At 38.2% G+C, this 20,395-nt stretch overlaps 1 protein-coding gene across 50 annotated transcripts in view; it reads right to left on the reverse strand.

Moving 5' to 3' along the window:
- PPFIBP1 (PPFIA binding protein 1) overlaps window positions 1–20,395 on the reverse strand; it is a 167,242-nt gene that overhangs the window by 19,062 nt on the left and 127,785 nt on the right. For 11 of the 50 annotated variants that reach the window (XM_072798507.1, XM_072798508.1, XM_072798510.1 and 8 more), the window contains 8 exons: window positions 17,825–17,917; window positions 17,401–17,493; window positions 15,895–16,009; window positions 13,244–13,288; window positions 12,155–12,216; window positions 9,430–9,514; window positions 5,924–6,078; window positions 910–1,025 (listed from right to left, as the gene is read on the reverse strand). In XM_072798507.1, coding sequence (XP_072654608.1) covers window positions 910–1,025; window positions 5,924–6,078; window positions 9,430–9,514; window positions 12,155–12,216; window positions 13,244–13,288; window positions 15,895–16,009; window positions 17,401–17,493; window positions 17,825–17,917 — 764 coding nt within the window. Of the gene's footprint in view, window positions 1–909; window positions 1,026–5,923; window positions 6,079–9,429; window positions 9,515–12,154; window positions 12,217–13,243; window positions 13,289–13,511; window positions 13,545–15,894; window positions 16,010–17,400; window positions 17,494–17,824; window positions 17,918–20,395 lie in introns of all 50 variants that reach the window. The other 39 variants (XM_072798532.1, XM_072798524.1, XM_072798514.1 and 36 more) reach the window with 9 other exon arrangements.

The following is a 20,395-nucleotide window of genomic DNA, read 5'->3' on the forward strand; positions in this document are numbered from 1 at the left end:
AATGTAAAAGAAAAAAAAAAGGAATTTATGTGCTTCACAAGTAAAAGACCATATAAAAGACTATATAGATTCTAAGTGAACAGGATTGTCAAAAAAAAAAAATTTTTTTTTGCTAAGGAAGCAATTTCTCTCTCTTTTAAAACATTTTTTTTTTAATTTTTATGTAGGCTCCACACCCTGTGTGGGGCTTGAACTCACTACCTGAGGTGAGATAAGAGTCAACTGCTGAACCGAATGAGCCTCCTACGAGCTCCTCTCTTTTAAAATATTCTATTTTTTTAACTTTTTATTTATTTATGATAGTCACACAGAGAGAGAGAAAGAGGCAGAGACACAGGCAGAGGGAGAAGCAGGCTCCATGCACCGGGAGCCCGACGTGGGATTCAATCCAGGATCTCCCGGATCGCGCCCTGGGCCAAAGGCAGGCGCCAAACCGCTGCGCCACCCAGGGATCCCAAAATATTCTATTATATATATTTTTATTTGGCTTGTTTATAAGTAATGAGAATATGATCCCTCAAAATTCTACTTGTCAACGGAGAAATTACTGTATCCCTCTTCTGAATCTTCAGAGCCATCTTCCAAATAGCCTCAGGTACATGACTGTCACTATGGGGCTTGCAACCCACTGATGGTCCCCTATAATCTAGGACATACAACTCAAGTGCCCTAAAATCCTTCTCTAACCTGACTACCACACCTCCCCAGCTTCAGCTCCTATGACTTCTTGCTTCGCACCTTTTATTTCAATAATACAGAACTGAGCGCAGGTCCCTTGGCATATGCCTTACTGTTTCTTGCCTTTCTGGGTAAAATCTGTGTCTGTAAATACACACAATGGACCCTTGTGTTTCCTTGATCTACTTTGTGGAACATTTATATTGCAATGTTAGGTCATAAATGACATACTTTTCTTCAAAGGATGTGTCTGGTTGAGGAGGCAATTTTGCTTTTTCAGAAGTTTCCAAGCTCTTAGTTGCTGGCAATAATGATGGGATCGAAACTTGCAAGATGCTGCTGTGGAACTGCAATGTAATTACAGAAAGTCAAAAATCCGTCATGCAAGGAATAAGTCATAAAGAAAAAAAAAAAGACAATTAAATGGTCTATCAGTGAAATTTCATACACTCTGTTTAGAATAAATACTTCTTATATTCATAAAATGGTCTCAGGATATAAACATCAACAAGTGTTAATCAGTGAAAACATTCTGGAGGAAGGTCATTTTGGGACTTCGTTTTCAATAAACATAATACCAACAAGTAAGTCAACAGTTGATCCTGACAACTTTAAGCCCAAGTTAAAATCTTGGTTCTAACCTTAGGTAAGTCACTTAACTGGGCATCAGTTTTTATCCTCTATAAAATGAGAATGACAATGCCTACCTTTACAGGGTTGTCATGATTTAAGAGGAGATTTGGATAAAGTGCTTTGTAAATACACCTCTGTTTTCACTTTCTTTTTTTAAAAATATTTATTTATTTAATTAGTTATTTGAGAGAGAGAGCGAGCACAAGCAGGGGAAGACACACAGAGAGAGAGAGAGACAGAGAAAGAGACAGAGAGAGAGAGAGGGAGTAGACTCCCTGCTGAAGAGGGAGCCCAACTCTGGGCTCAATCCCAGGACCCTGGGATCATGACCTGAGCTGAAGGCAGACACTTAGCCGAATGAGCCACCCAGGCACCTCTTCGCTTTATTTTCTACCACTAGTCTAACACAGAATGTGGTTCAAACCAGTTAATGTGTGGATACCACTAAACCACTTTGCTTAGCAACAATATTACAGCAGCAACAACAAAAATGTCTAATACATTTTCCCCAACAAATGCTTTGTGTATCCTAAGGATGGAATCTATGAAAGAAATCTTACACTCTAGTTTTAAATAATTTCTGACTATAGAACAGTACACTACGAGCACATCATAAACTAATAAATGAAATATTGTGATAAAAAAGTAAACAAAATATTGTGATAAAAAAGTAAACAAAATTTACCTCAGTGAATTCACTTTGCCAGTCAACCAATTACTGACTGCTGCTCTTCCCTTCTGAAGTCAGCCAGGAAGGTAGGGACTCACACCACTGAACTCCCTTCTAGATACCAATCAACCAAAAACAGTCTCACCTTTGTAACCATACATGCACAGCTGATATTCAACTCACTCCAGTCTCTGAAAGTCCATCAATCCCTGAGCTCTAAGCATCCCCCCAAGCCCCATAAATAATCAAAGAGACTGTCCTTGACCAATAAAGATCACTTAGTCAACTAAACAAAAAATAAATTTAGCTTTGAGATTTTTTTTTGTTCCAGTTATTGAGTGGTGGTCTCATCCCTTGAGACCGTAAGAGGCTATAACATGTGAAGTCTGTTAAAAGAATTGGGCCCAAGTTGCAGGGACTCGTATTAAGCTCCATGTCAACGAATTGAAACTTAGTTACTATGCATTGTGCTTCCAGAAAAGGCAGGACTACATCAACCCATCAGCACTTGCCTGCTCTATACAAGGTACCTGGCCCCACTCCAAGACTTCCCTTCACTGTACATAAGGAAAGTATTCCTACTTTAACCAGCCAGCAAATGCCTCGCATGACTCCCTGCTCCTGCTTCCTTCTGCCTAAAAAAACCTTTCATTTTGTACAGATCCTTAGAGTTCCTTTCCATCTGCTAAACTGGATGTTGCTTGATTCATAAAGCAAGGACATCATTGGCTGTCAAATGTTATTTTTCCCTTCAAGATAAATATATAGTCAGCAATTAGGGGATTTTCTTTCCCTCTAATATATGTCTTATTCCTTAACTAATTCCTTGCCTCTTTTCCAATTTTATTGATATATCACTGACATAAAGTACTGTATACATTTTTAAATAAAGAAAAAGAGAAAACCTTTTTTTCTTTGTGATGAGAACTTTTTGGATTTACTCTAAGCAACTTTCAAATATACCAGACAGCAGCGTTAACAATAGTCATCATGTTGTACGTTACACCCCCAGTATTCATTTCTCTTATAGCTGGAAGTCTGTACCCTTTTGACCATCTTCCTCCAATTTCCCTACCATTACTTCCTTGTTAATGACACCTTTTAGCCCTCTCTCACTTACTGAAGAGAGAAATGTTGTTTCCTCCTTGAATTCATTTTCATTCAGTTCAAACTGTTTTCTCATGATGTAATTAGCAAGAACAGATGTGAAAAGTAAAGATGCCATTTGGTTTCTTCTCACTATGTACAGTCAAATGTTAGAGGAAAGACCAAAAAAAGGAACTGTTAAACATAAGGGAGCCAAGATTGTTTAGAGAAGAAAAGAAGAAAAGAAAAGAAAAGAAGAGAAGAGAAAAGAAAAGAAAAGAAAAAGAAAAGAAAAAGAAAAAGAAAAAGAAAAAGAAAAAGAAAAAAAAAGAAAAAGAAAAAGAAAAAGAAAAAGAAAAAGAAAAAGAAAAAGAAAAAGAAAAAGAAAAAGAAAAAGAAAAAGACAAGACCCAACCTTTCCTACTCCTAGTTTCTCTAGACAGCACATTCCATTAAAATTGAGAAATAGTTTCAGGGCAAAGATGTAGGTGCTGTCAAGAAGCCCTAGGTGTGCCTCTGTTAAGACCTCAGGAAGACTTGTGGTGGCTATCTCACTGAAACCTTCACAAAGATCAAAAACTCTAAAAGTAGAGGGATATTCCATAGCAGCCTTACAGAAAACTTAAAGGCTTACTGTTAAGATATTTGTGGTTATGCTTTACCTGATGGAGTGGCTTATAAATTGATTCATAAGAAATTCCAAGTGAATAAATTATTACATCAAATTAGACCAAGAGGGACAGAGACAGTAGAAGGTAGAAGGCCTTGGACCTGTACAGACACTTTTACAGAATGTAACTCATCTGCAATTATAAGTTCCTTCTCATGGAAATGGAAGGATGACTCCAAAGGAATGACCAAAAGCCCAGAGGACTGGGCCCCTGTAAAGGAGCTCGCAACATGGGCCTGGCTGGATTTTGGAACTGCTATCGACTAATGACACCCGTGTGTCTTCCATTTTCCCCTTTGTTAATGAGAATGCCTAGCAGTTGTTACGCCTACTCCACCACCGTATGTCAGGTGTATAAGGGACAGATAGCTTGACCTTTAATTTCCTGTTTTCTTTTGTTTTTTTTTAAAGATTTTATTTATTTACTTCAGAGAGAAAGAGAGAGCACAAGCGGGGGTAGGGGGTAGCGGCAGAGGGAGAGGGGAAAGCAGACTCCCTGCTGAGCAGGGAGCCTGACACCGGGCTCTATATCCCAAGACCCCAGGATCATGACCCAAGCCGAAGGCAGACGCTTAACTGACTGTGCCTCAATCCTGGTTCTTTAAATGGAATGGAGTGTACTCAAGAAGCCATGCCCAAGAAGTTGTACCTGAGGAGTTTCTTTTTCTTTTTTTTTTAATTTTTTTTAAATTTTTATTTATTTATGATAGAGAGAGAGAGAGAGAGAGAGGCAGAGACACAGGCAGAGGGAGAAGCAGGCTCCATGCACCGGGAGCCCGATGTGGGATTCGATCCCGGGTCTCCAGGATCGCACCCTGGGCCAAAGGCAGGCGCCAAACCGCTGCGCCACCCAGGGATCCCCTACCTGAGGAGTTTCACAACATGTGGACCTGGTCTGAATGACAAGATCCTGGGATGCTGATGCCTAACTAGAATGAGACCAAGAGGTCTTTGAAGATGGAATGAATATATTTGCATGAGAGAAGGGTGTAAACTATGTAGCCAGAGAGTAGAGGGACATATTGTACTATTCAAAGATGGTAGCACCAGTATATATGCTATCCCACATGTTCTTCTTCTAATGTAATATTTTTACTTGTCCATCAAAAGGTAGGGTTCGAGCACCTGGGTGGGTCGGTTGCTTAAGTGTCTGCCTGTGGCTCAGGTCATGATCCCAGGGTCCTGGGATACAGCCCCTGCTGAGCAGGGAGCCTGCTTCTCCCTTTTCTCCTTGATTATGCTCTCTGTCTCTCTCTCTCAAATAAATAAAAATCTTAAAAAGAGAGGGGGGGGGGTCTATGTTTTCTCTCTGTGAATGTGTGTGGACCTGTGACCATGCCACATGACTTCTGAGTCCTATCATAAAAGGTGATAGAAATTTGCCTAGATCTTTTCTTGGGATGCCCATCTGTAGGACCTAAACACTATGCTACAAGAAAGTCAAGCAGTCATGTGTATTTCCAGCTAGGGCTTCAGTTGAGGTTCTGGCCAACAGTAGACCCAATCATGCAACATACAAAAGGGGTAGCCTCCAGATGACTCAAGCCCCCAGCCTTCATGCCATTCCAACTGATGCTCAGTGGAGTGAAGAAGAAATGTTCCCGCTGAGCCTTGCCCAAATATACAAATTTGTTAGCAAAATAAATGTCATTCAACCCACCAATTTTGGAGTGGTTTGCAATAGATAATGGAAACAGATTTTGGCACCGGTTTGATATAAAAGAGAAGTAATGAGTTCAAGATTGAGTATTCCTGTCCAGTTGCTTTTTCCAAGTCTAAAGAAGTAAGGGAAATTTTAGTATAGCATTTTTCAGAGGCACCATCAGAAGTGACTAAAATCAACTTCTTTATATAATCTCACTTTATCCGCCTTCATTTATTCCCTATTTATTCTCTAATAAGTAGATTGTAATCTATATAGGATGACACTCTCTCCCATGCTTTTCCTGAATTATTTAAGCAATTCTGACATTGTCCAAGGCATTTACTTATTAAAGGGACAGAGAAAAACACACCTTTCAAATTAAGTCCTGCGAGACTGAGTCTTGACACAAAAATTGCCAAGACTCCGCCAGTAGTTGAACTGAGAAAAGATCTCATGTCTTTCATGCTGTCAACAGCATTTTAACCTTCAGTGACACAGTCTGTTCAATGTGAAGAAAATAAAATATTCAGTCTATAAATACCTCTTCTGGAACACTTGTGTTAAATGGGTCACGACTGGGAGATCCCATTACTGGTGTAGGCGATAGACTCTTCTCCAAGTCACTAAAACCCTGCACATCCAGCAAAGTGGAGATGGAACTGGAAGTGAGCAGATCTTCAAAGTCGCCATCTTGGCCTAGGAAAACACAAAGCAAAAGGAGGACAACAGCAGCTTTTCATTTACATTTCACTTTTGGAGGAAGGATACCAACTGAATAGAAACATTTTTTCTCATCCGGGGCATCTGGTAGCTCAGTGGTTGAGCATCTGCCTTTGGCTCAGGTCATGATCCCGGAGTCCTGGGTTCAAGTCCCACATCAGGCTCCCTGCAAGTAGCCTGCTTCTCCTTCTGCCTAGGTCTCTTCCTCTCTGTCTCTCATGAATAAACAAAATCTTTAAAATAAATTTTTTTCCCTCATCTTCAAAAATCAAAGAGTCAGCTTCTCCTGAAATCCTTAGAAAAATAACAACATAGCATGTAGGAAACATATTAAACTATGAGCACCTAAGGCCCAGGAATAGTATTAATACAATCATGGACTCACAGCATGGCAATCAGAGGCTAATTTAGTCCAACAGTCCTCCTATAATTTTGTTTCAGAAATGGGGGTTTTACAAATTTCAGTTCAGAAATAACCAAGCTGGAGAATTATCAGTGGTACAACAAACTAATTCTGAACAGCAAGAGTTATCAGGAAACAATTCAATATTCATCATTACTGTATTCTTGGGGGGAAAAGAAAGCAGAAAAAAGGCAATCTTTTGATTCCTTAAGAGAATCCTTCTGTGCCATTTATTTTAATGCAGAAAGAATAGACTTATGGACAAATGTAACCACATATCCAGCCAAGCAGCCAACTTTGAGAATTTCTTTTACATCTCCAGTGATGAAAAGGATTAGGTGAACAACTGTGCCAAATATTCTTTTTTAAAACCAAAGAATGATGCTTAAAACACTATTCTGTGAATACATAATAACAAATCATATACTCATTTAAAGCTATTAACTAGACTTAGCTTTTTAATTGTTTTATTATTTATTCTAATTTCATTAATGTAGGTATTATTAGCATTCTCTATGGATTAACTAAGTAAATATAAGTTCTAGTGAAAAATCACTGTTTATAAACTCTTCATCAGAATAGGATATAATTTTCAATGGTGGTTAAAAACTACCTCTTTTCACATTTTATATGCATTTTTTTAAATATGAAAAAAACCACATGAAAATTTTTTTAAGCTTTATTTATTTGAGAGAGAGAGAGAGAGAGGAAAGAAGAGAGAGAGAGAGTACACAGGGCAGAAAAGGGACAGAGAGAGAGCATCTTCAAGTAGACTTCTCACAGGAGCTGAGGCAGGGCTCCATCTCGAGACCCATGAAATCAGGACCTGAGCCAAACCAAGAGCTGAACACTTAACCAACTGAATCACCCAGGTGCCTCAAATATCTGACTTGATCTCAGCTCACATCTTGATGTCAGGGTTTTGAGTTCAAGCCCTATGTTGAGTTCCACACTGGGCATGGAGTCTACTTTAAAATAAAAACAAAACAAAACCCCATGAAATTTACATGCTAGGGTGATTAGGAATAATATTTACCCCTTTTCTCACAGAGAGAGAGAGGCAGACACACAGGCAGAGGTAGAAGATGGCTCCCATTAGGGAGCCGATGCAGGACTTGATCCCAGGACCCCGGGATCATGTCCTGAGCTGAGGGCAGACCCTCAACCATGAGCCACTGAACCACACAGGCGTCCCTCAAACACTATTTTAAATGCTATGACTATGTAAAAATATATGCTAAGTCATGTGGACAAAAAGATTAAGATCCCTTTTTTTTTTTTTCCAGAAATCCTGTTCCAAAGTAGGATTTTCTTTTTGAACTCATCAAAATTGAAACTCCAAAATCTCAGTATTTCCCAAGTACTTTCAAAAGGATTTACTGCCAGTGCTTACTTTTAGAGCAAATAATCCCACCTATGCATTGTTAATGAACAAGAAAACTTTTAGGGATCCCTGGGTGGCGCAGGGGTTTGGCGCCTGCCTTTGGCCCAGGGCGCGATCCTGGAGACCCGGGATGGAATCCCACATCGGGCTTCCGGTGCATGGAGCCTCCTTCTCCCTCTGCCTGTGTCTCTGCCTCTCTCTCTTTCTCTCTCTGTGACTATCATAAATAAATATTTAAAAAAAAATTAAAAAAAAAAAAAAGAAAACTTTTAAAGTTCTTAACACACTTTTGTTCTAAATGACCCCTCCGCCCTCAGAGATTTTCCACACTTGAGAACAGCCAACTGAACCGTGCACAAGTAAAAGAATAATACATCAAAAGGCATGACTAGGGGCGCCTGGGTGGCTCAGTGGTTCAGCAATCTGTCTTTGGCTCAGGTTGTAGTCCTGGGGTCCTGGGATTAAGTCCTGCATAATGTTCCCCACAGGGATCCTGCTTTTCCCTCTGCCAATGTCCCTGCCTCTCTCTGTGTGTCTCTCAAGAATAAATCAATAAAAAGAGCATGAGTATTTTTTTAAGTTTTTAATTCTCGTTAACATACGGTGTAATAGTAGTTTCAAGTGTACAATAGAGTGAGTTAACACTTCCAAACATCACCTTGTGTTCATCCTGACAAGTATACTCCTTAATCCCCATCAAAGCATGACTATTTTTACCTACATGTTTTATGGTTTTGTTTTGTTTTTTAACACATTCAAAGCTGAACACAATCCCCCTTAACCATTCCAATGTTCCCTCACTAGGCTAATCTATCTTGGTAAATGGAATCATCCATGTAGTTGCTTTAGTCAGAAACATCAATTTTTCTTGATTCTTTCCTCTTCTTCACTCTCATCTAATTTATCACACAACTGTGTTGATTTTAACAGCAAAATATACTTCCAATCAGTACCATCATATCTTTCCATTTGGAATCCTATGAGGGTCTCTTGACTGGCTTCTCTTCCTTCCAAAACTGCTCCCTCCTCTCAGTATTTGTTACAAAAATGCTGCAGATTTGTGAAAACCCTTCAGTGGATCCCTCTGGGCTCAAAGAGCTGAATGTCTTGTGTTGCCTGACCTGACCAGCACTCACTTCTATCAGCTCAGCTCATCTCATTCTCTCTCTGCTCACTCCCTTCCAGTCATGATGGTCTTCTTTTTTTTTCCTTAAATACACCAAGCCCTTTTTCCAGCATAGGCTCTTGAGCACGCTGTTGCTGTTGTTCTCTCGTGCTCTCTTTGGAATTCTGATGAACTCCACATAGAAGCTCTCCATGACTGAACAAGCTACAGTATTCTCATTGGCCTACATACCAAGAAAGCATAGAGAACAGATCCCTAATGATACTGTTGAAATGAATGAATGAATGAATGAATGAATGAATGAACGAACGAACAATTTGGAATAATTGATATTCCAGGAAAATGAAGCCAAATGTAAAAATCTGCAGCCACTTAAAATCAAGTAAAGTAGAAAAACCTATAGAGCTACACTACCTTTTTTACCTTGGGCCAACACCACTGTATCTTGCATTTTCTTGTACCTGTTCAGGCACTGTCGAAGATCTTCTATTTTCCGATCCTATTAATAAAATAAATTGTCATCTTTAATGCCATGACCTTAAATAGTAAAAGTATTTGTGACACAAAGAATACGTAGACATGAATTATTTACACTATTCAAAGAATACTTCTAAACTTTAGTAAAACTGGTAATATCTAGAATGGTTTTCCTACATACATCAGAGATAGAGAAAAAGTACCTCTAAATTTAGAGATCCTATCCTTCAGCTGCCATCTTTAAAAAACAAAAACAAAACAAGGTAATAAGATACAAAAAAAAAGAAAAAAAGAAAAAGAAAAAAATCAACTTTAATTATTCTCTCCAACCTATAGGTCAGGATTTGAAAGAAAGATCTACACCTGCTATCTTTATCAGCCATCATCATTCACCATTTGGCTTTTCTCTTCTCAAAACACTCAGCCAAAGTTGCATCAACTGGTCAGCAGAGAATTTCTGTTTACTAAAAATAACGTTTCATCCTTTTTCTAATTTGACCTCTGGTACTTGACCCCACTCTCTCCAGTTCTTTCACATTTCCCTCCACTTTTTCTTTTCTTCTATTTTGATTTCTTAATTCCTTGACCAGATGGATATTCTATTTTTACTATCCCCACTACCTACCCAGCCCCGACTATAAACTGTTAGTGCTTTAAAGGTTTTGTCCTTTCCTCTGCCTTTGGTAAATTGTAAAAATGAGTTCCCTAGCTCCTCCCTGATTTTGGGCCTGGCCATGTGACCTGCTTTGGCCAAAGAGATATCAACAAATGTGGTGCAAGAAAAGTCTTGAAAGGTATTTGCACATTAGGGCTTGCCCCCTCTCTCTACTCTAGCGAACCTTGTGAGTACTATGTGAAGAAGCACAGGCTAGTCTACTGGAGGATGACAGACAATTTGGAGAAGAGACATCCCAGATGGAACCTACCTACAAAAGTCTGTTAATCATCCAGCCTCATCCCACCCAGCAGCTAACTGTAGACATCAGCAGAGCCAGCCCAGACCAGAAGAACCACCTAGCCAACCATCAGAAGTATGAGAAATAATAAATGTGATTTGTCATGGAGCAAAACCTAACTGATACATCAACTATAGTTTAGTCTCCGACAATATACAATTCTGTATGTCTCCTAAAATTGATGGGGTTCATTCCCTACCCAATGTATAATTATACATTAATCCCAAAATTTAGATTCACTTTCCAATTTCCTATGGGAAATCTCCTTTTAAATGTCCCATGAGCACATCAAATTGAAGGTCTCCAAAATTAAGCTCATTGTTTGCCCCTAGTACTTGAGCTTAAATTTCCTTAACTCTTTGAGGGCCCTATCATTTACCTCATTACTCAAACTAGAAACTTATTCTCAAATCCAAAATTAAAAAAAAAAAAAAAATCTTGTCAACTTGTGTAAATGACAGCCTGAAATACCCCTTCTCACCTTGTCTCATTCTGAACTTTCTCAACATGCACTGAGCTGTTCCAGCCTTACTTTTGAGACATGTTTTGGCTCACAGACACTTTCCCTAGAAGCGTTCAAGTTCCTGATGAACAACTCTTGCTTTTCCTCAGATTTTGCTCAAACATGGCCTCTTTGAAGCCTTCTGGAACTTCTAAAACCTATGTCACCCTTGATGCTCCTAATGCAGTTTGAGTGTCTAGTAAGCCCTTAGTCAACATTGGGAGTTTTGTTTATTATTGATGCTTTTTGAGAGCTAGAAATTAAAACTAAATGAATTTCAGTGATTATTTTTAAAAAGTAAAGGCTACGTGGGCACCTTGCTAATGACTTTCCTTTTTATTCAATAGTGGGAAAGACTAACAAAAAGAAACCTATATATGGGTGGGTGGATAGGACAATGAATTTATTTCCACATAATAAATTAACTCCGTTCTTGGTTCTATTCATTCAGGAAGATGAGGTAAGAGTAGTTCCAATGAAAGGAGCTGAACCCAACCATTGCTGCCAGCTGGATATATGGCTGTTGAGGTAGGCCTTGAAGAAACATCTTGCTTTAGAGGTCACTGTTTCTCTGCTTTCAGCAAGATGAAGTGAGAGAAGCAACTGGGAGAAAAGAACCCCTGGAGATCTGGATATTTGGCCAATGAAACTACGAAAACAGTGCCTGGGGCCATGCTTGATTTCACAGTGCCCTTGCCTCTGTTTTTTCCTATCTCAACTCTCAGAAGAATAGAGACAATTCCTGATGTGAAAGAATCCAGGAGTGTGAAGGAAATAATATGAATAAAATCAACTTCATCATGAAGCTCAAGTTGTCCTAGGCCACCTCCTTCCAGAGTTCATGTTGGCCCAGAATTTCCAGTGACCACAGAAAGGATGCATTATGAGCTTTACCCTTTCTCTCATTTCCCACCTGAAAATAAAGAAATGATCTGAAAGCTTGAACATTTTTCCAGATTCATGGGGAGGTGGGGGAGGGAATTCTCAGGGAAGCCACTGTTGGCTGGCCACTACTCCACGCACTCAGCCACAATTATAACTGCCAGCACCGAGAGCAGGCATGCAGGGGCAGAGAGAACAATCGTCCCTCGACATAGTAGTATGTAGGATATATTTTTTCAAATGGAAATACCTTAAGAAAATGCATGGAATGATCAAAATGATGGTACACACCCACATAAATACTTTAATTTCATCTAGATACCTTTTCTTCATTTGCTGCCATCAAAGACTCCACAGCCTTTTTCATTTTTTGCACTTCAATATCTGAAAACATCACAACATCACATCAGAAGTCAGTTTCGTTAACGAGTGTGACAATAACAAGAGGCTGACTCTTCAGACTGAAATGTTTTAATGAAATGTTACCATCCAAAACCTCTTTTTGGGGAAAATCTGAAAAACGAACACTTTCTATGTCACCTGAGTAGTCATCACTCCAGAAACCAAACAATAAAGGTGAGAGCTAACTGCCCTCTCTCAGACCAACAGTCTTCATGATAACACTGACGGTGGAATGTCAGTGCTGTAACTATGAAAACACAGAATTTTCAAAAAAAAGAAACCTAGACAGCAGTGAGTGAAAGCAATGAACAGTGTACATGATGACAAAAGCAGAGAAAATGATACTCAGTTTTAACCAAGATGGAGACATGAATGGTAAGAGCCTGATGGAATGTGGCTTTTATATGAATAGTCATGCTAAGAAGCTGCTTGTAGGTTCCATATGGAAGGATAATAAGTACTTTGCTTCATCTATAAACATCATTTCCAACACTATTTTAAAATGTAAAAGCCAAAGTAAGGTAAATGCAATTTTCCTTAAAATTTGATAGTTAAATACAAAAGCATGTTACTTTAATAATAAAAGAAATATTTTAAAATGAAAAGTTAACCTAAAATGAAATAAATTTAAAAAATTCAAACAGAAGAAAAATTGAGCCAAGATTACCTGCTTCTGAGAAAAAAAAAAAAACTTTAAATAGTGGTGCATCATTCACCGCTGATATAACATTTTCAATTAAGGTATATCCTGTAGAAATTGTTTTTGTTTTGTTTTTTTGATGCCAAATTCTCTTAAGAATTCAGTAGCTGGAGGAAAAAGCCTTTTAATTAAGGATTTATCTTTACGCTGCATTATATAATCTGGGTTCTGTTACTCAGTCTGGGTTCAATTTCTTTTCTAGCACCAAAAGGGTATGTTTAACTCCAAATGTAGATCTCAGTGAAAAAAAAACAGGCTACAAAACACTAACCCTGTATCTCCTGAACTACAAAGAAAATACTTTCTCACCTTCACTACTCTGGGTGCTCTGCTGTATCCTGTGGAGCAAAGGAGCTGAATCAGAAAAAAAAAAAATCAGCAAAATGACCTTTTACTCCTTGTTTTTATTGCGTTTTTATTTACTCTCTACTTTGTGCACTCTGAAGAAATGGAGAGCTTATCGATGAAGCAATTTTACATCTTTGGTGAGAGAAATGTTTTAAAAACATGCAAAGAACAGTCCAAGTAGTACTTTTGGTGAATGTAAAGGCTGATGGAAATACACCAAAAACCTTACTTTTGTCTTTGAGCTTCTTTTTAAAATTTTCATCTGTGCAGGAAAACCCATCGAATTGGAAGTTAGTATACATTATAACAATAAATATTTTAAAAGCACTATTATTTAGTCTCCTATTACCTAAAACAAAATGACTCTAACCCTATAAAAGCCGAATATTAAACACTATTTTGTGACTTTAGTAATAGTACTACAATACATAATGCTCTGTGTAAGGTTACAAAGAGAACATAATTAATCAAAAGACCTAAATTTGAGTTCCTCTATCTGTCACGTCATCTTTGTGAACCTTGATTTTCTTGTATTAAAATTAGGCCTATGGAATACAAGCACTCCTTACACTCTATGTGGTGAAAAAACCATTAGTGATGCTTTGATATTTTTACATTTCCATTACAATTCAATGCATGGCCCTCCTGAATGTGCCCAGTACATTGCTTGTGACACAGTAAACCCTCCTCCACTTGAATTCTACAACACTGAAATGGTCTATCTCCTGTGCAATGAAATGAGTCCACTCATCATGCAGTTAGATGTTATGCCAACATGTAGATTGCCATGAAGTTTCTTATTTATTTATTTACTTACTTATTTACTTATTTATTTATTTATTTACCATGAAGTTTCTAAACATTGTTCTCAACCCTTGAATTTACCTGGCTGTGCACTGGTAACAAGCAGTTAGCAAACCAGTATCAGTCTTTGGGTACCACTACTCTAACACATCCTCTAGTCCACAAGTCCTATGATTCCATTTTATTTTTAAAACCCTAAAAGCATGACCTGTGAGTGTCCTTTAAAAACACCAAATTTGGGCGGCCCCAGTGGCTCGGTGGTTTAGCGCCGCCTTCAGCCCAGGGCAGGATCCTAGAGACCTGGGATCGAGTCCCACGTCGGGCTCCCTGCATGGGGCCTGCTTCTTCCTCTGCCTGTGTCTCTGCCTCTATGTCTCTCATGAATAAATAAATAAAATCTTTTTTAAAAATTAAAAAATAAATAAATAAAATAAAAACACCAAATTCTAGGGATGCATGACTGGCTCAGTCAGCACAGTATGTGATTTTTTATCTCAGGGGTGGTGAGTTCAAGCTCCACGTTGAGTGTAGAGCTTACTTAAAAACAAAACAAAACATGGGCAGCCCTGGTGGCTCAGCGGTTTAGCGCCACCTTCAGCCCAGGGTGTGATCCTGGAGATCCGAGATCAAGTCCCACGTCAGGCTCCCTGCATGGAGCCTGCTTCTCCCTATGCCTGTGTCTCTGCCTCTTTGTCTCTCATGAATAAAAAGATAAAATCCTTAAAAAATAAAAAACCCAACCCTACACAACTACAATTCTATATATGCCCAAAATATACAAGGAGAAAAAAAATCCATTTCCCTCAATGTTTGATGAATTGAGTTTTCTGATCCATAGGGAATTGCAACTATAGGTATATAAAGCCAGGGTATTCTAGAGCCAAGAAAGATATGACATGTAACCTAATTCAAGACCTTCATTGTATAGACAATGATGTTACCAATACATAATACATAAAATGTATTCATATGTTCACATAATAAAAATGTACTAAAGCTACACTAAATGTAATTTTTTGTTTCAAAAGAGTCCAAAGTTGCTTTGGTACCTTGCAGTGCCACAAGCATTTATAATAGCAAAGAAAGATTAAATTAAACCTAGTGTCGTCAGGTGTGGCGTGCATTTATATTTCAAACATGACATAAAAAACACCTTTCATCCAAGTTATTTTCTATCAAGTATAATGTACATTGAAAATTACAGTCCATACAATATTTGAGAAAAACCTCAATTACGATAAAAGTTTTTGATAAATTCACACATTTTTTCAAAAATAGAATTAGCCTATTTTTGCTCTCTAGCAGGTTGAGGGTCCAATCCATGATCAGAAATTTTCATTGATTTTCCAAAGACACACAGTCTTTTCCTCTCTTCTCTCAAAAGGGCAGGAAAGGTTTCTAAATTTCTTTCTGCTGTTTCACAGTTGGTTCAGAGGGAAATAATCTTGGAACATAATAATGATTCCTTTGAATGCTTTCTATCACTACCTTGTACCACGATTTGAGCAAGAACTCTCTCATGAGAATTTACAACTTAGTAATATAAAATAAACACCCAATAACATAAAGAGCTGCCCTTCTCCAACTGCTCTGGAGAGGAAGATCACAGATCTGCAGGTACAAGAAGGAGTCTCAGAGGATTCCTTGCTGTCCTGGAACTGGGCTTCCATGGTTTCTGCTACACTTGCCTTTCCTGTAATGACACATCACTAACATTGGCTCCTTTTACAGACGTAGTGAGGGAGGGAGGGTTGCACGGGGAGGATAGTAACGAAGTAAAAAAACAAATGTCAAGTGTATATATCTACCTCGATCAAGGATTTCCATCCCTTCTCCTTTCATCTTGCACACCAATTTTTCTTGTAGCCTCTTTACTTCAGATTCTTTCTCTTCCAGTTGTTCTTTTAAAGATGCCAGTTCATCCTACAAATGATTAAGTTCATTTTAAAACAGTAGATTACGACCAACAGAGAATATCAGGGAGTATGGCAACTCTCAAATCAATAATTAGTTTTTTTGTGAATGATACAAAAAACGATAGAAATCTAGATGTAGACTTCAGAAACCAGACAGTGGCAATGGGAAGCAGGAAGCAAGACAATCAATGGAGGTCAATGTATAATAATTCTGGTATAAGTATTTCAAGCTTCTGTGTGACCAAATTAAAACAAAATATTTTAAAGTATAATTAGGACAAGGGTAGCCCTAGGGTTAAATCTTGCATTAAAGAAAGAAATCTCCCCAAGTTAATCGAGGATATTAGATATTTAGTGTCATATTAGTGTCAAATTAGATATTTAGTGTCATAAAAGCAAAATAAAATGCAAACTGGAAAATATAAATTAAGACTCAACTAAGATTTATTTAGTATTTCAAAATGGCACTCACGTTCCCTGGGTAAGATAAAGCTTAATTTAATGGGTAAGGTAGCAGGTGATGAACAATGTTAGCCAAATCATGGGACTAAATAATTCATCCTCATCACCAAAATTAAAGAACAGAATTATCCTATAACAATGGAAAAAAGATTTAAACAGATTTTTAAATCCTTCCCTTCTTTTTCACTACACAGCTACTAAATATTCCAAGTCCAAAAAAAAGTCTATTTACTGATGTTTTAATTTTCAGTTTAATTTTGGTGAAGAATTAGCTTTAGAAGAAGAATTTAGAAGAAATTTTGCTGGTTGTATTTAGCACAGAAAATAAAGCTGGGCAGTGCTAACAAATGTACTTTTAAATTTGATAGACATTTTACTTTCAATCTCTAGGTGTATTTATTATGTTTAGTACTATGAGAGGATCTCCAGTGAAGTGAGGAAGTTGGCCCTATACTTTTTACTTATGGTAGGCGTGGACACACCAAATACAAGTTTTCAGTAGCACTGGCAAGAAGCTTCTTTCAAGCAGTAATTTCAACTCACTGCCACGATATAGTTAACCTTCAAGAAAGTTCCAAAGGAAGAAGCAGTCTCTGCTATTGATAAATTGATAAAATATGGATTTTTCCCCCCACAGGTGCATTTTTGCAACTATTCTTCCAAGCTTGGGTCTCAGATACCCTAAGACAGTGATATTTAATTTGTAAGTGAATACTTTTATTACTCCTATTTATTGTTTTTCATTAACTATTTCATACGTTTCTGAAAACAAGATTAGGGATCGCATCGTTTCTTTCATCGGCTTTAAATATATTTTTAAAAAATAGATGACACACACACGATGAATGCACATGCTGCTAAAAACACTATCACAGCAAAACAGCACAAGCCAGAACGCAACAGGCCCAAGACCCCGTTACCCAAAGTCTACTACACCTTCAGTGACTCCCATTTTTGCTCCATCCGCTGCTTTTCATACTGCATCTGACCCACCTTGATTTTCATGCTAGAAAGTTTGGCCATTAAAGACTGGTAGAGAGACAGAGGTGTGAAAGAAACCACAGGTAGAAAAAGATAAGCCTAAGTATCCAAGAAGACAGTATCGGTTTATAAAAGAAGGTTAGGTAACTACAAGAAGTAACAGGTTATGTTTTACTAGATTAGTTAAGCCCCAATTTTATTCAGAATAGTGATGTTCAAATTCAAGAAGGGCTCCAGCTTGGGGGGTGGGGGATTTCATTCACTGGTTAAATGCCTTCTTTCTCATATACTGAATTGAACACTCACTGAACACTCATTTATATTATTGATCATAGATAGTGAGTCATGTGTTGACAGACTTGCCCTTGGGAAAACTTACTTTGGTTGACTTCAGCTTTTTTTCATACTGAAGTCTTTCATTGTCCATTTCACTGACTCTTAACCTCAGATCATTGATCTCTTGCATTAGCCCCTGTCAAAAAAGGCACAGTGAAATACATTAGGAAAGCAGCAACACACTTACCTATACCAGAATGGCACCTTAGAAATCTTAACTCAATAGCCTCTGGGTTCAAATTGTATGAACTGGATCAGACAAATGGAAATAAATGTATCTCCCTGAGAAGCAAAGCATCTTTCTAGCTCAAACACTACTTTAAATTCTCAATGTCGGGATCCCTGGGTGGTGCAGCGGTTTAGCGCCTGCCTTTGGCCCAGGGCGCGATCCTGGAGACCCGGGATCGAATCCCACGTCGGGCTCCCGGTGCATGGAGCCTGCTTCTCCCTCTGCCTGTGTCTCTGCCTCTCTCTCTCTCTCGCTCTCTGATGACTATCATAAATAAATAAATTAAATAAAAAAAATTTAAAAAAAAATAAATTCTCAATGTCTCTGGCCTACAATGATGGGATTATGGAAATAAAACGTGATTTTTAGTTTTGATTAAGAAAGGTAGCCAATCACATACTATCCATCATCAGCTATTTCTGGATGGAAAACCACCATATAGATTTCATCTTTAAAAATTAACTAGAAAAATTCTCTTTAGTCAAACCATCTACTTTTAGTGCCTTTTCAGTGATATGTGGATTACTTATAAAAACATTTTAATAATTTCTTCCTTTGTCTACCAAAATGCAGACTGTTCATCAACCGAGCATGGAAGAATGGAATGAAATTTAAATCCTTTTTTTCATCTTTTTGAAATGTAAATCTTTTAAACCAAAGATTCTCAATTTGAGGGTGGATGAGGGCTCTGCCATTTACAAACATACTGTCATAATACAATGTTATATTTGGAATAGGAAAAAGAAAATAATCCTCAAGTTTTCATAATACAAATACAGTCAGATGTTTTTTCTACTTCTGCTTAAAAACAAAACAAAACAGGGATCCCTGGGTGGCGCAGCGGTTTGGTGCCTGCCTTTGGCCCAGGGCATGATCCTGGAGACCCGGGATCGAGTCCCACATCGGGCTCCCGGTGCATGGAGCCTGCTTCTCTCTCTGCCTGTGTCTCTGCCTCTCTCTCTCTCTCTCTCTCTCTCTCTCTCTCTCTCTGACTATCATAAATAAATAAAAATTTAAAAAAAAGAAAAAGAAACAAAACAAAAAAATTTACTTGTAAACCTCAGAAGTGTTCTGAGAAATAGTGACATATTTTTGTTCAGAGCCCAGACTGTAGGAAAAGGGAATCAGAATGCCACACAATACCAACTTAATTTACTGTGGAGAGGATTTATTTTTTACTACAAGCCATGAAGACCCCACCAATGGTTAACAGATTTTTATTTCTCATTTTACATGTCCTTTATTCGTGAGCCATAAAGTAACAGATGACAGAATTATACAAAAATGAACTAAGAAATAAATGCTTACAAGAAATGTAACTTTCTTACTAAACTTCTATGCATGATGCACATATAGGGAAAGAGAAGCCTTTCCCAATTACATAATTACTCAGCAGAATTATACAATAATTACTCGTTATAATTATTATTTTCTTTTTTTTTAAGATTTTATTTATTTATTCATGATAGTCACACAGAGAGAGACAGAGAGGCAGAGACACAGGCAGAGGGAGAAGCAGGCTCCATGCAGGGAGCCTGACGTGGGATTCGATCCCGGGTCTCCAGGATCGCGCCCCGGGCCAATGGCAGGCGCCAAACCGCTGCGCCACCCAGGGATCCCTATTTTCTTTTTTCTAAAGAGAAAGAGCTGGTACCCGTGTGTGTGTGCATATGCACACATGGGGAGGGGCAGAGGAGAGAATTTTCAAACCTGACTCCCCACTCTGCAGGGAGCCCCATGGGGAGGCTGGATGAGGAGGGGAGGCTAGATGAGATCCTGACCTGAGCTGAAATCAAGAGTCATAAGCTTAACCAACTAGGCTACCCAGGCAGCCTCTATTATAATTATTATTACACTTGATCTTAGCCAAAAGGCTGAGAAGTGATTATTTTAATTATTATTAACACAATGTTTCAGTAAGAGGACATCTATTTTCTCTTTCATGAATGAGGTCAGGAACTGTCTGACATCATTTAATAACATTTTAGTTGTGATTCCTTAACATGTTCAGAATTTAAGTCTAAGGGAAAAGTTAGTTTCTCTCTTTTATTTATCTCCCATTTATTAATCATCTTTGCATACTATAAATTCTTAGTGATGTTCCTTCATCTGTCTGGTCTTTTTTATATATCTCCACTTTCTCATGCTTAATAGCTTTGAACGCCTATTTGGTATTGTTTTATTTTACCACTTCATTTAGAAATAGTGACAATTGGGATCCCTGGGTGGCGCAGCGGTTTGGCGCCTGCCTTTGGCCCAGGGCGTGATCCTGGAGACCCGGGATCGAATCCCATATCGGGCTCCCGATGCATGGAGCCTGCTTCTCCCTCTGCCTGTGTCTCTGCCTCTCTCTCTCTCTCTCTCTATCATAAGTAAATAAATAAA

The sequence above is a fragment of the Canis lupus genome, chromosome 25 (assembly GCF_048164855.1).
Source record: "Canis lupus baileyi chromosome 25, mCanLup2.hap1, whole genome shotgun sequence".
Lineage (NCBI taxonomy): Eukaryota > Metazoa > Chordata > Mammalia > Carnivora > Canidae > Canis > Canis lupus.